Source organism: Canis lupus, chromosome 3 (assembly GCF_003254725.2).
Source record: "Canis lupus dingo isolate Sandy chromosome 3, ASM325472v2, whole genome shotgun sequence".
Classification (NCBI taxonomy): Eukaryota; Metazoa; Chordata; class Mammalia; order Carnivora; family Canidae; genus Canis; species Canis lupus.
In genome coordinates, this window is record NC_064245.1 from 23,625,326 (window position 1) to 23,638,992 (window position 13,667).

At 36.4% G+C, this 13,667-nt stretch overlaps 1 protein-coding gene across 2 annotated transcripts in view; it reads left to right on the forward strand.

Moving 5' to 3' along the window:
• Positions 1-13,667, forward strand: part of EDIL3 (EGF like repeats and discoidin domains 3) — a 393,012-nt gene that overhangs the window by 294,810 nt on the left and 84,535 nt on the right. For both annotated transcript variants that reach the window (XM_025437114.3, XM_025437115.3), the window contains 2 exons: positions 249-393; positions 4,691-4,875. In XM_025437114.3, coding sequence (XP_025292899.1) covers positions 249-393; positions 4,691-4,875 — 330 coding nt within the window. The remainder of the gene's footprint in view (positions 1-248; positions 394-4,690; positions 4,876-13,667) is intronic.

Sequence of the window (13,667 nt, forward strand, 5' to 3'; positions counted from 1 at the left end):
GGACCATCATGGTAGCCTATAGATTATGCCACAGACGACAGTGATTTATAGCTTCCATTAGGATTTTATCTATAGGTTTCATATTCACTACTGAGGGGGAGGTGCTTCCTAAATGCTCCTGATCCCCAAATTACTTAATCCAATTTTTGAAGCATTACGTTGGGTAGGATATAAGATCAATATAGGAAACTAGGTTAAGAAGCCGTTAGAAGTAATAATTTTAAACTCTCTACTATCTCTTTACCCAGGTTTTTCGTGGAAATGTTGATAACAACACACCCTATGCTAACTCTTTCACACCCCCGATAAAAGCTCAGTACGTAAGACTCTATCCTCAAGTTTGTCGGAGACACTGCACTTTGAGAATGGAGCTTCTTGGTTGTGAGCTATCGGGTGAGTCTCATATTATTTATTTCTGTATACTCTTTAAAGAAAAAAATATATTTGTATGTAGTCTACTACTAATTTGCTATCTCCCAACGCTCATAGACTTTAATTTCTGCTACAAAAGGTCTAGGGTATGATTCACTGAGAGAGAGAGAGAGAGAGAGAGAGAGAGAGAGAGTGTGTGTGTGTGTAGAATAAACAAGTTTTAAAACATGCTACAGCATAGAGTTAATGTAGAGGGAGCAGTGTATTTCAAAGAAAGTACAACAAATACTCACTGGAAACTTTTGTCAAGTTTAAATGTGTCTTGTTTTTAGGAGTAACTATGATTTATATTTTGTGACAAAAGTTCAGTAAAAACTGGAATCTGTCTGACCTCATAAATTGCAGTTATGTTTGGGTTCTATGGCTTAGAAAGTAAGCTTTATCTTTGTCTATCCACCAGAAGAACTTGGTTTTGTTTTGTTTAGGTTTTATGAAACATGTAAATTTATCATTCCTCCCCGGGAAGTAATACTTCAAAACCATGATAGCTACTATAAATTCATTCTGAGATCATTCTTATCTAGCAACCTGCTTATTGTACAAACAGTGATTATCCAGCTCAAAGATAAATCTATCAAAGGATTCGGAGTTAAATAATTCTTGTCTTCCAGGAGCATTGGTACTAGATATAAAGATGAAGACTTAATGTTTGGATCTCACAGTGGTCCCATTTCAATATAGCTAGATTCTGAACTAAACAAAAACCTTGCCTAGGCATTTCACTGTGCTATTTTTTTGGTGCCTGTACTTTTCTAGCATCAACATTTAAACACTATCTTTACCACTATGGCCTGAGATTATTTGTTCAAACAGCTGTTTTGGAGAAAGCCAAAAATTCATGTGTGCCCCCCTTTTCAGCATGAAAGACTTTCTCAGGCTTACGGTAATGCCATTTGGTTAAGAGTAGGAGGACACATCTCTCCAAATGGACAACTGAGATCTTTTTATTCGTTTCAAGAGGTTGCACAGGCATTAAAATGCATGCTTTATTTCTGTTTCCCTTTTTAGGTTTATTTGTGATGCCGAGAAAGAGAATGATTTTTAAGCAAATAAAAGTTACTATTAAAAACAGCCAAACTTTAAGTGAGCTCATTACATTTAAGGGAATTAGAGACATTTGGCCAGATGAGTGAATCTATTTTAAGGATTACATTTTCATTCTATATATGGGTGTCTTTTATAAAGTAACCAACATATGGTTTTAGTACCATTAATTATCCTAACAATGATATTTCCTTTATTTTGGTAATTCGGACCAGCTTGTTCATGGCCAGAAATCTCAACAGAATCATTGCTGAGCAGTGTTTAAATTACTTGTCACTCTATCATCACAGGCCAGTGTCATCCCTAAGTCATTCATCATAAAGCAATCAAGAAGAAACCAAGCCCCATGGTTTTTAGTTGTTTAACATCACCTTCCCCAATTTTCCAGTCTCTTGATTCATGAGGGTCAGTCTATCTTACATGGCACAGTTACATTCCCAAGGTATGACTATATTTTACTTTCAGGTTTTACAGGAAGTTACACCTGACACTTTACAGATTTTATGTTCTTAAAAAGAAGCCATACCCCATCTCCCAATTCCACAAATTGATTTCAAACTTGCATGCAGAGGATAAAATCTCTCACTGGATGCTTTTAAAAACTAGGGCTATAGACATAATCTTTTTTTGTTAATATTTCATTTTGTTTAGGTGCTGTCCATTCTGGTAAAAGTGTTAATTAATCTACACATATGAAATCATGTGGATGAGAAAGAACTTTTGTGATGTGAGGCAAATTGGCAGAGAGGCTAGCTATAACACTTGGAAATAAACAGTAATATAATGTGCCAAATTATTTCCCACCATCCACTGCAACACTGTAAAGCACAAGCTGCCTTACTGTATTCAATAAGCTGTTATATGATCTCTCAGCCTTTCTAGAAGATCAACAGTTAATCTTTTCCCAGACACTTAAAAAAGAAAATTCCTTAAATTCTCTAGAAGAGGTGTGATTTAAGATGGCTAGAATGAAATGAATCATGACTGTAATTAGAGGTGGTATAGTCATTAATTCATCCATTCTTTGAACACATTCTTCAGCACTTGCTCTGGGCTAGATACTAGACAACAGAGTGGGTATGAAATGAATTCTATGACTAAGCAGAAATGATCAACATTCCTTTTCTAACCAAGATTTCAAATATTATATTACAAAAGGAGAAAAACAATTTCCCTTTCCCCTTGTGTCTTTCTGCAAGCCAATCAGTTCTACAAAGACTCCAATATCAGGGCAAGGTGGGTGTGAGTGGGTTGATGGTCATAATAGAAAAGTCAGAAATCTATAATGCAGGCAATATCATGTTACCTTAGAACTGCCAGGAGATAAATGGTATGTCATTAAGACTTTGGAACTTCCTAGAATCTTTGAGATTTGTCATGCAATTTTTCTCCTCCAGAAGGTGGAGGTGGAGGCAAGCATGGAGAAGCCTCAAGAAGGCAGTGACTTAGATTTACTAGAACAGAAAGCAATTAATAGTAGTTAAGAATTATTTATCAATGAAGAGTTCTGAGCCTCCTCTCTTAAGCCTTGGCTTAAAACAGCCTAGCTTCAGAAAATGCAGCCAAACCTACTACTACATTATTTAGTGCTCACTGATATGCTGATCTGGGGACTTAGCATTGTTATCTGTCAGAATGAGGTTTATGGAAATAATAAGCATAGCTAACATTTATTGAATGTTAGCTATATGCCAGACTGTTTCTAAATACTTTTAATTAATTTCTTAGAACATTTTTTGAGTTAGTTTCTTTCTATTGCCACCATTTTATAGATGAGAAAACTGAGGCATGAAGTAGTTAAATCATGGGTAAAAGGCCACACAGAGAGTAAGTGAGAAACCAGTAGAGTACAAGGAGACAGCCTTGATTGGAGAGTCCCCTTTTTTCATATTGGTTTTCTTGATGATCAAACTCATCTTGTGTGTTCCTTGGTCAAAATGTAGCAATTGTACATATGGAAGACTCAACCATTGACTAACACGATGATAGAATAATGGTATGAGCCTTATGAATGGAATTTTGTCACAGTTGCAACTCAAGATTGGGAAATTGTAAGTTTCCTTGAGAAATTGTGTGTGTGTGTGTGTGTGTGTGTGTGTGTGTGTGCACGCACTCATAGGCATGCATGCATGCACCGGCACTTGTGGACACATCCACACAATATATCCACACAATTTCCCATTGACAGACAAAGCAAAATTTCATATCAGGTCAAATATGACAAAATATATACCAGAATTGAAAAGTCTTTCAAAAGTACCCAATACGGGATCCCTGGGTGGCGCAGCAGTTTGGCGCCTGCCTTTGGCCCAGGGCGCGATCCTGGAGACCCGGGATCGAATCCCATGTCAGGCTCCCGGTGCATGGAGCCTGCTTCTCCCTCTGCCTGTGTCTCTGCGCCTCTCTCTCTCTCTCTCTCTCTCTGTGACTATCATAAATAAATAAAAATTAAAAAAAAAAGTACCCAATACTAGAGGTTATTGAGTACGATCTAAATGTAAGTTTTTATAAGAAAGCTTGTGCAGTAATGATTTTTGTTAGAATCACCTTATTTTCTTCTATTATATTATCTATTACTTTAAATTCTATACTTGCACAGTGTCTGGCACATGGTACACATCAAGTAGATATAAGCTTCCTCAATATCCAGGAGAACATTGTTGGTCTATAAGAATCAGTGATAAAGATGAACAGACATTTCTCAGAAAACAAAATACTGTCCAATTTGAAATATACTGGAGCAGCTTGTGAAAATGACTTTGTACTGAGGGAATTTTCATTTGCAGTATTATGGAAACAAATAAGATAAAACCAAATATACTTTGTGAGAAAATGTTCTTTTTTAAAGACACAATGAAACTGTTGAAAACCAGGGAATAGTCATGAGGCTATCAGTAATGAGACAGGAGAGAGCCTTTCAGCCTTGTTTTCATTTTGCAAAATCATCTATCACAGAAAAGTAGTTTGAATTGTCTGCCTTGTTTTCAATTTTTCCAAAATATATTCAGACAAAATAGCCTGAATTGGCTATCTTGTTTTTCGATTTTATTCCAGATTTATTTCTGATTATAGCCTTTTTTGAATTTAGATGCTTTTTCTTTGGGGAAATGAATAGCATTATGCTTAAACTTCTTTTGCCCATCCAAAATGAACATAGAAAACTTCCAGGGTAATAAATTATTTTTCTCATGGAGCCTTTCTCATTTTCTTTCAGGCTGTTCAGAGCCTCTGGGGATGAAATCAGGACATATACAAGACTATCAGATCACTGCCTCAAGCATCTTCAGGACTCTCAACATGGACATGTTCACTTGGGAACCAAGGAAGGCTCGGCTGGACAAACAGGGCAAAGTGAATGCCTGGACCTCTGGCCACAATGACCAGTCACAATGGTTACAGGTAATATTTTCAAAAACTGTTTCTCCTGTGCCTGTTCCTCTTCCTTAGGAGATTTCCTCTTGGTTAGATGAACATCAGAGCCCTTGCCTTCATGCTAATTTAAATACATCTTCCTGTGGCTTACCTAAAATTGATAAAACAAAAATTCCCTAGGAAGCCATATCCATGTGCTAGTTTTACTGTGACGTTGATTTATAGATGCTTCTGGCAGATTGATGCCGCCAATTGTACCAGATTGCAATATATATAGGTCAATTCAATCGATTATGAGAGTATTTGCATTTTAACTCTCATCTGTTCTAATGCTCTGTGTCAGTATTGGTTTGAAAGTGCCACAGCAGGATTCCATACCTCCCCGAAATCATGCTATTGACCTGCAGATTGTTCCCATAGAATCATGACTCCTGACTTATTAGCTCTTTACCTGTGGTTGCTAAGCAATGGAGCAATTTGATTACATTCTCATAAGAGAGCTTGCTTATAGAAGGAAAGCATAGACACTGCAGAGTCTATTTATCATTTGCAAATGAAGTGCGGTTATAGTCAGTGCTTTTTAAAAACAATCTTCTTGAAATGCATTTATTGTGGAGTACTTTTAAGTATGTACAAATTTGTTAATGTCTTCTGTGGCAAGGAAAAGTAAGACAGCTTAATTCCATAATGAGGTCATTTTATTTGAAAGATATGAATTCTATTATTGATTTTTAGGCTGAATCCCTGAGTTTCAAAACTGTGGTAATTCACTACATTTCTGAAAATCAGAAAAACTATTATAATAGCAGCAAACATTACCCCATATGGAACCAGATTTGCCACCTGAGCCTGTTCTAAGTCACCTGAAATATCCAATAAAATCTTCTCAGTGAAAATAGTGGCTTTCCTCTTTACTTTCCCCTAACAGTCTATCAGGATCTCTACTGATCTGGAGGTTTATTGAGCTTGCTTTCTTTCTTTCTTTCTTTCTTTCTTTCTTTCTTTCTTTCTTCTTTCTTTCTTTCTTTTTTAGCTCTTTAGTTAGCTATTGCATTAAGGATAATTATGTGTGTTTCTCCTTTTAATGTTTTTTAGGAGCTTTTTCAAGGAAAGGTCTGTGTGAATACACACACACACACACACACACACACACACAGTATATTTCCCTTTTCGCCATACCCACTGCACCTCCTTGATCTAGGCTACCCCCTCACCTGGGTTTTGCAGAAACCCCCTAACCAGCTTTCCTGTTTCTGGTCTCACTCTCTAAAAATCCATTTTCATAATGCAAATATGATTCTCTTACTCTCTTTCTAAAACCCTTCAATTGCTCCCTAATCAGCCTCAAAATAAAGTGAAGATTTCCTAATATAGCCTGGAAGTTTTTGCAGGAGTTGGCCGCATTTCATTTCTTACCACACTCTTCTAAATACGCTTCAGTTTCTCAAACCAAATGTTCTCTCCTTCGATTCCTTTATAAATGTCCTCTTCCTAAAGGAAAAGAATAGAAAGAGTACCTCTCTCCCCGGCCGTGTGTGGCTGACGTCCTTCAGCTGCAGTTTGTATGTATTTTCCTCTGGGAAGGCTTTGCTACTACTACCAGCTGCCTCCTACCACAGTAGTACTCAGGGGAGAGCTGAGTGCTACTGTGTCCTCAGTAATTCTCTCACTGTCCATTATCACACTGTATTGGAAATTGTGTTCTCAACATTCAATTGTTTGCTCCAGGAGAGATGAAACCACATTTGTCTTTTGTGACTTTCTTAACTTGTCATCCAGTACCTAATTGAACGCCTTTTAAAACACCTGACACATGGTAGGCATTCAATAAGTATTTGTTGAATGAATGAATAAGCGGATAAATGGATAGTTCAAAGTATAATTCAGGGATCCCTGGGTGGCTTAGCGGTTTGCACCGCCTTCGGCACAGGGGTGATCCTGGAGACCCGGGATCAAGTCCCTGCATGGAGCCTGCTTCTCCCTCTGCCTGTGTCTCTGCCTCTCTCTCTCTCTCTTTCTGTCTCTCATGAATAAATAAATAAATAAAATCTTTAAAAAAGAAAAAAAAAACAAAATATAATTCAAGTTATTGATTTGGGCCCGGATGGCATATAAGTTTGGTCTCCAATTGGTAATATCCACAAATTTTAAAATAATATTTGAAATATAAATCTAAAATCTATGTTAGGGATGCCTGGATGACTCAGTCGGTTAAGTCTCTGACTCTTGGTCTCAGTGCAGGTGATCTCCTGGGTTGTGGAATCTAGCCTGTGTCAGGCTTCCGGCTAAGCAGGGAGTATGCTTGAGATTTTCTCCCTCTGCCCACGCCCTCCCCCCCACCACCACATACATGCTCAGGATCACACACATTGCTCTGTCTGTGATCACACATTACTCTCTCTAAATAAATAAATCTTAAAAAAATAGAATAAAATAAAGTCTCACGTTAAAAATCTAGTCTTTGTAATACAGGAACTAAATTTTCGTAATTCATAGGAAAATCTCAAGTTCTCAATTTGAAGAAACCATGGAAAAACCTTTTTCATTTGTTAAACTTGAATGGCAAAGTTAGCTGGTTCTTTGTTGCTGTATATGTTTTTAATTGGAAATATTTAGTTATATCTCAGATTAACTGGACTTTGCTAATATTATTTGTGAGTCATAATGCCATGTGAAATAAGACAAAAGATTTTATACCCCATAAGTAGCTCAGACAGGGTAGGTAGACTTTCCTTAGAAAGATAAAATAAAACAAACATATTTTACATGAATCACGTGTAATCTTCGATCCAAACCTCCATCCATCACTTTTTTTAAGATGGCTTTTCAACTGTCGTCTTAAAGTCACTTGCATGCTGAAGTTGATTCATTGTGTTGGCAACAGCTTTTCTGTCAATTCAAGGACCAGTTCTTCCAGTATATGTTTATTTTTTGTTGTATCAAGGCATAGTCAGGATCTCAAAGGCAAAGGTAAATTGACATCTTTTCTTATATTTATTTTTTTCTTTTTTGACATGCAAGAAAATGCTCCAGAATTGTGACTATTTTTAGTGTTTTCTCCTCAAGAGAATATAATCTGTTCAACTGTACCTTGTTATGCCTGTTAGTGTCTTTGTTGAAAATAAGATTAACACTTTTACAGATAGTGCATACAGTGATTTTGTTTTTGAATTACTGATATAGAGTCAGTTTTTATCCTTGTTTGAGACTTCTGAATTTGTAAGTTTTAGCTGTGTCTTTAACCAAGATGCATCAGTTCTGAGAGATAGCCCTTCCTAAGAAAAACCATGCCTGTCATTTAAATCTCCTTCCTTCATTATCAAACTTCTGCTAATGGATTTTTTTTTAGAATTATTCAAATTTTGTTTTTTTTAATAAATTTATTTTTTATTGGTGTTCAATTTACCAACATACAGAATAACACCCAGTGCTCATCCCGTCAAGTGCCCCCCTCAGTGCCCGTCACCCATTCACCCCCACCCCCTGCCCTCCTCCCCTTCCATCACCCCTAGTTCGTTTCCTAGAGTTAGGAGTCTTTATGTTCTGGATTTTTAAGAAATTTCTTTTATACATTAACTATACATATAACCCTCTAATGATGAGAATCTTATCTCAGTTTAATAGGTTTAAAACCTATGTGGATAATATCTAGAAATACAATGACTATAAATGAAACCCCCCCAAGTACCCTTTTGCCCAATCGTTACGTATTATAAGGAATTTTTAGGTATTAAAATATCACTTTAATATTTTATTCTTATTATTACTCTTAGATTTCTTCCAGTATTTTCTATAAGGTCAAAATCTCAGCAGCTTCTCAAGCAAATGTTCTTGTGTTATGTTTTAGAAGTGATCTTACCTAACTGATTAATGTCCTTGAATGCTGTTAATCATGAAATCAGTATGCCATTCTTATAGAAATGTGGCAAAAAAAAAATGTGTTAAGTCCACAGGCAGTCCTAAATGAGACATTTCTCAGACCTCTGAAAAAATGTCTCGTCACTTTGATGTGTGATGTTCTCTGAAATTTTGAGCAAGAAGCCCTACCAATGTGTTTTCCAAAACCCTCTGAAGGTTAAGTTGCAGTTTCTTGCCTTTCAAAAAATCTTACCTACACCTTAATTGAAACCTCATAAGCCAATCATTCCTGACTCATAGTTGGACATTCCTAATGCATGTTTGTATTAGATTAAAATCCCTGTTATAAAAATAGAGAGACATTTAACTCACTGAGATGCTCTAGGATCAGACAGTTATCTTCTATGGTTAGTTTCTAAACAAAGGACCCAGAAGTTGTGTCGTATTCTGAGGTGGATTAGGTCAGACAAATGGCAAGGACGTCTGGGTGGCTCAGTGGTTAAGCATCTGCCTTTGGCACAGGGCGTGATCCTGGGGTCCTGGGATTGAGTCCCACAGCCTGCTTCTCCCTCTGCCTATGCCTCTGCCTCTCTGTATGTGTCTCTCATGAATAAATTAAATGATAATTGATTAATTTTTAAAAATTGAGCAAATGACAGAACTGAGGAAGCACATAGTAGGTTCCCAGCAATGGGTAGCTCCCTTTTTTCTTTCTGGTGATTTGTATAATCTCAAGAGAGCATAATCAGATGCTACCAGTCATAACTAAGAATGAAGATATGCATGCATATTCTTGCTTCTTGCAAGGCATTTTCCAATAAAATGATGAAATGTAAAGTAATATACTACTAGCTCAGTTGCAAACTGGTAGCAGTGTTGATAAATTATATAAATCTGCATTAGTACACAAAAACTTCAATTTTTTTTATTTAGGTAGTGTCAGATTTGTCGGATCTTTTCCTGGGAGCAGTAATAATAATATTAATAGCTTTAAATGCACATTTTGCCATTTGGCAATATTCTCTACTGAAATCATATTCTTACTAGAATGTTTATGTGTTTTTATAACCATTTTCAGTGGCTTTTCAACAGATTGAGTTAAATTCCCTTTTTATTTATGCTCAGATTATACAAACTGATTAAAATTCACATGGAATTGAGATGTTTAACGACATTCTAACAGGGGTAGGAACATTACTGATGATAATCTTATAAATTGCAAAGAAATATTTTGGTCTAGTAGATGCAGCTGTACAAGGAGCACTCTAAGAATTAACTTTGGTTGATTAAAAATACTGTTTAAAATAAGACATTATAAATTCTCTTATAGTGAATATATTGTGCATGAATTCATTGCCTTATTGGTGTGACTATATAATATGGATAAGTCACCATCCATAACTGAGTCTGCTGAAAAATTTTCAGATTTCATGAAGGATAACATTATATAAATGACTAAGAGGAAGGAAAATGTCACCAGGTCACCTCGGAAATGACCTTTTGGTCTATTTCATGAGACATTTGCTAATTTCAGGTAGTCTGAATAGTATTGCAACCAAATTAGTAGAATTAATAGAGTTGTTAGACTGCACACTTTAGTGTTGACCTTTGTCAGAATTGCAGCTAACCCTACACAACTTCATTTCAATACTAATTTTGTGGAAATGTGTAAGAAAGCAATTGCATTTAAGTTTTCAAATTAAATAAACCTTATTTAATTTAGTCTGTTTCAGATTTTTAAAAGAGGGTATTTTAGCCATAAAATTCATAACTTCTTTAAAGCCATTAACTTCTCTTGCCCTTTGGGCAATTTATTTACAGAGAAGCTGAAGGAAAGATTTTCAAGGATCAAGAGACCTCTAGGCCCCTAGAAAGCATTTGGCAATATGAGGAAATATTCTGACTTCCATTTCACTATTCCAAATTCTCTATATAGTAAACAATAAGACCACATGAAGGGTTTGGTTTTAAAGCAGAACTAAGGGATCCCTGGGTGGCTCAGCGGTTTGGCGCCTGCCTTTGGCCCAGGGCGCGATCCTGGAGTCTGGGATCGAGTCCCGCATCAGGCTCCCGGCATGGAGCCTGCTTCTCCCTCCTTCTGTGTCTCTGCCTCTCTCTCTCTATCTCTCTATGTCTATCATAAATAAATAAATAAATCTTTAAAAAAAAAAAAGCAGAACTAAAAGAGATAAAGTAATGCAACAATTTATGTATGATTGTGAAACAGCTTCCATCCTTCATAATGTTAGTATATTTTGGAGTGTGTGAAAGGAGTCAAAGATGTCCATACTTTGCTTAGACTATAAATCATCTTTCATTTTGTAAGTTTACAGTATCAAAGGGGATCTCTACCATCCAGTAAAAAAAAAAAAAAAAAAAAAAAAAAAAACTTTTAATGAGAAAAAAATGAGTAGGGTATTTATGTAGCAAGTACTTAGAAGGCAAAAGTAAGTGCAGCCAGAATCAATCTAGTACACTGAGTGCATAGTTTGAAGCCCAAAAATATGTTTTTTAGGGCTGACAAATCACCTTAGTGTTTTAGAACTCAGTTTTCTCTCTTGTTCATCTAAAATGTGTATATTATAGGGGTGCCTGGCTGGCTCAGTCAATAGAACATGCAGTTCTTGATCTCGGGGTTGTGGGTTCGAGCCCACATTGGGTATGGAGATTACTTTTATAAAAATTAAACAAGTAGCTATTATAAAATAGATAATCACCCAGGTAACTTTCCTCTTTTAAAAACTCAGGCAACTAAGTTTTTAGTATCTTACATAATGGTTAACCAAGTCCAAAGTAATCAGAAAATTATCAGGACCGCCAGCTAATTTCTGATGAAGTTGACAAAAGGACATCATATTGATTTACTTAGGGTTACAATTATAACCATCTAACCTTAAAATAACTCTAAAAAACTAACTTATATTTTATTCAGTTTATCTACTTAATACCTAAAATAGTTCCCTTACCTTTCCACCTGTTTTGAGTTTGTCTCATTTCTATGGGTTAGTATATATATCTCTCTATAAACAGCTTAAAAAAATAAGAATCAAAAAAAATAAGAATCCCCTAAGACAAAGTGATGAAACATATTAAGCCATTATGAAGCACTGATACGCTATCATTGACCTACAGCAAATCATGAAAAATATACAAAGCATAGTAGCTTCTAAAGCGTAGGTTAGATTAAGGGCAGGGAGGAGTTTTGGAAAGCAAGCCCCGATGGTACATAGAAATGGAATGGAGGCTTTGTGGTTCAGAGGTTATTTTAAATGGCTTCATAATTTAAAAATTCACATAAATATTTTTGATACACCTACTATTTCAAAACACAATGCCAGGCTCAAGGAACTGAAGGATATGGTTAACACTGTGTCAGCCTGCACGTGTGATTACGGACACCCTAATTGTCATGATTCAACATTCCAGAAGCAATAAACAGAAATGAGGGGAATTGGTTGCTTCAGCTCAGAAGTATTTGAGACCACTGAAAAACTGAACAGCAGGACTTATATAAGAATTGTGTAAAAAAAAAAAAAAAAAAGAATCGTGTACGCATAGCAGGCCCATTCATGTCTTTGTGATAATAAGAATTAAATGACTTCTGATTCCTTTGTGTGCAAATGAATTTTCATTTGTGACATATTCGTTATCTTTTATTAACAAGATATAGTTTTAAGAATAGTAACTGTTCTCCTCTAAAAATATAAGCTGAGGATATGCCAGTGAGTGAAATTTAGAACCTGGAAATACTGATTCAAATAAGAGGAGCATTTGTGAGAGCTTCCAAATAAAATGAGAATCTCCTTTAATCAGTGATCTTGTTTTGCCTTTGAAGGAACTCTCTCAGTGACTAAATTATGTCTGTTTTATAATGAGGCCACAGGGAGGCTGAAAAGCTTGCTAAAGATTGTAGGGCCAGGTAACCATGGAAGGGGAACTTGAAACATGCCAGGAAGCTCGTGGGCCAGTTTTTACTATGGTACGTTATAGGCTGTTCAGTGAATGAGGTGACTACTTTTTCCAGGGAGTATTTGCTGGATTTGGAAGCCCTTTCCAAGCCCACTGCTGACCTACATAGCCCTGGCCATTTACCTTGTCTTGAAGGAGAGCTCCTGGTATTTCTGTGCATTCTGTGCATCTAGCTTGCCCTTTAAGTTTGTGGTTCCACGCTGTAAAAATTTTATTCAGTGTTGCCAGTCATTGAATACACACACACACACACAGGCACACATTAAAGATTTTAAAACTGTGATTCCTATTTGTTTGGTTTAAGATACAACTACTACAAAATAGGATGGAAATTCTAAAGTTTCCTACAACTTGATGGCAGGTCTGTGTACACACCCTACATTTTAGAGAATGCTGCTCTTTTCAACACTCTTGGTCACAATTAAACCCACCTGGTTCAATTGCTTTGATTTATCGTAAAGGCCTTTGTAATCTTGTTTTTTAAGATTTTATTTATTTATTCATGAGAGACACACAGAGAGAGGCAGAGATACAGGCAGAGGGAGAAGCAGGCCCCCCAGGGGGAGCCTGATGTTGGACTCGATCCCAGGACCCAGGGATCACGATCTGAGCCAAAGGCAGAAGCTCAAGCGCTGAGCCACCCAGGTGCCCCTGTAATCTTTCTCAAAGCCAGTGGTGCTATGATGAGCTGGTCATCCAATTTTCATTTACATTCATGATTAAGATGTCTCTCATTTATGAAGTATTTATTTGCTAGGTAACGTCAACATAAAATGAATTTCTTTGTAGCGAATACCATGTTCATTTTCTCTTTCACTATTAAACTAACATTTCTATGAGGAAAATATGCCTCTGTGAAGTGACTTTTAAATTTCTAATGTCTTTGTTTCATGCTGCTATTGTAGATCACTGGCAGAGTGTGTCTCCGGGGAAGTGTAGGTCCACCTAACCATGCCTGTTTCTGTACTAACCTTTGGTTAGAATCCTCTGAG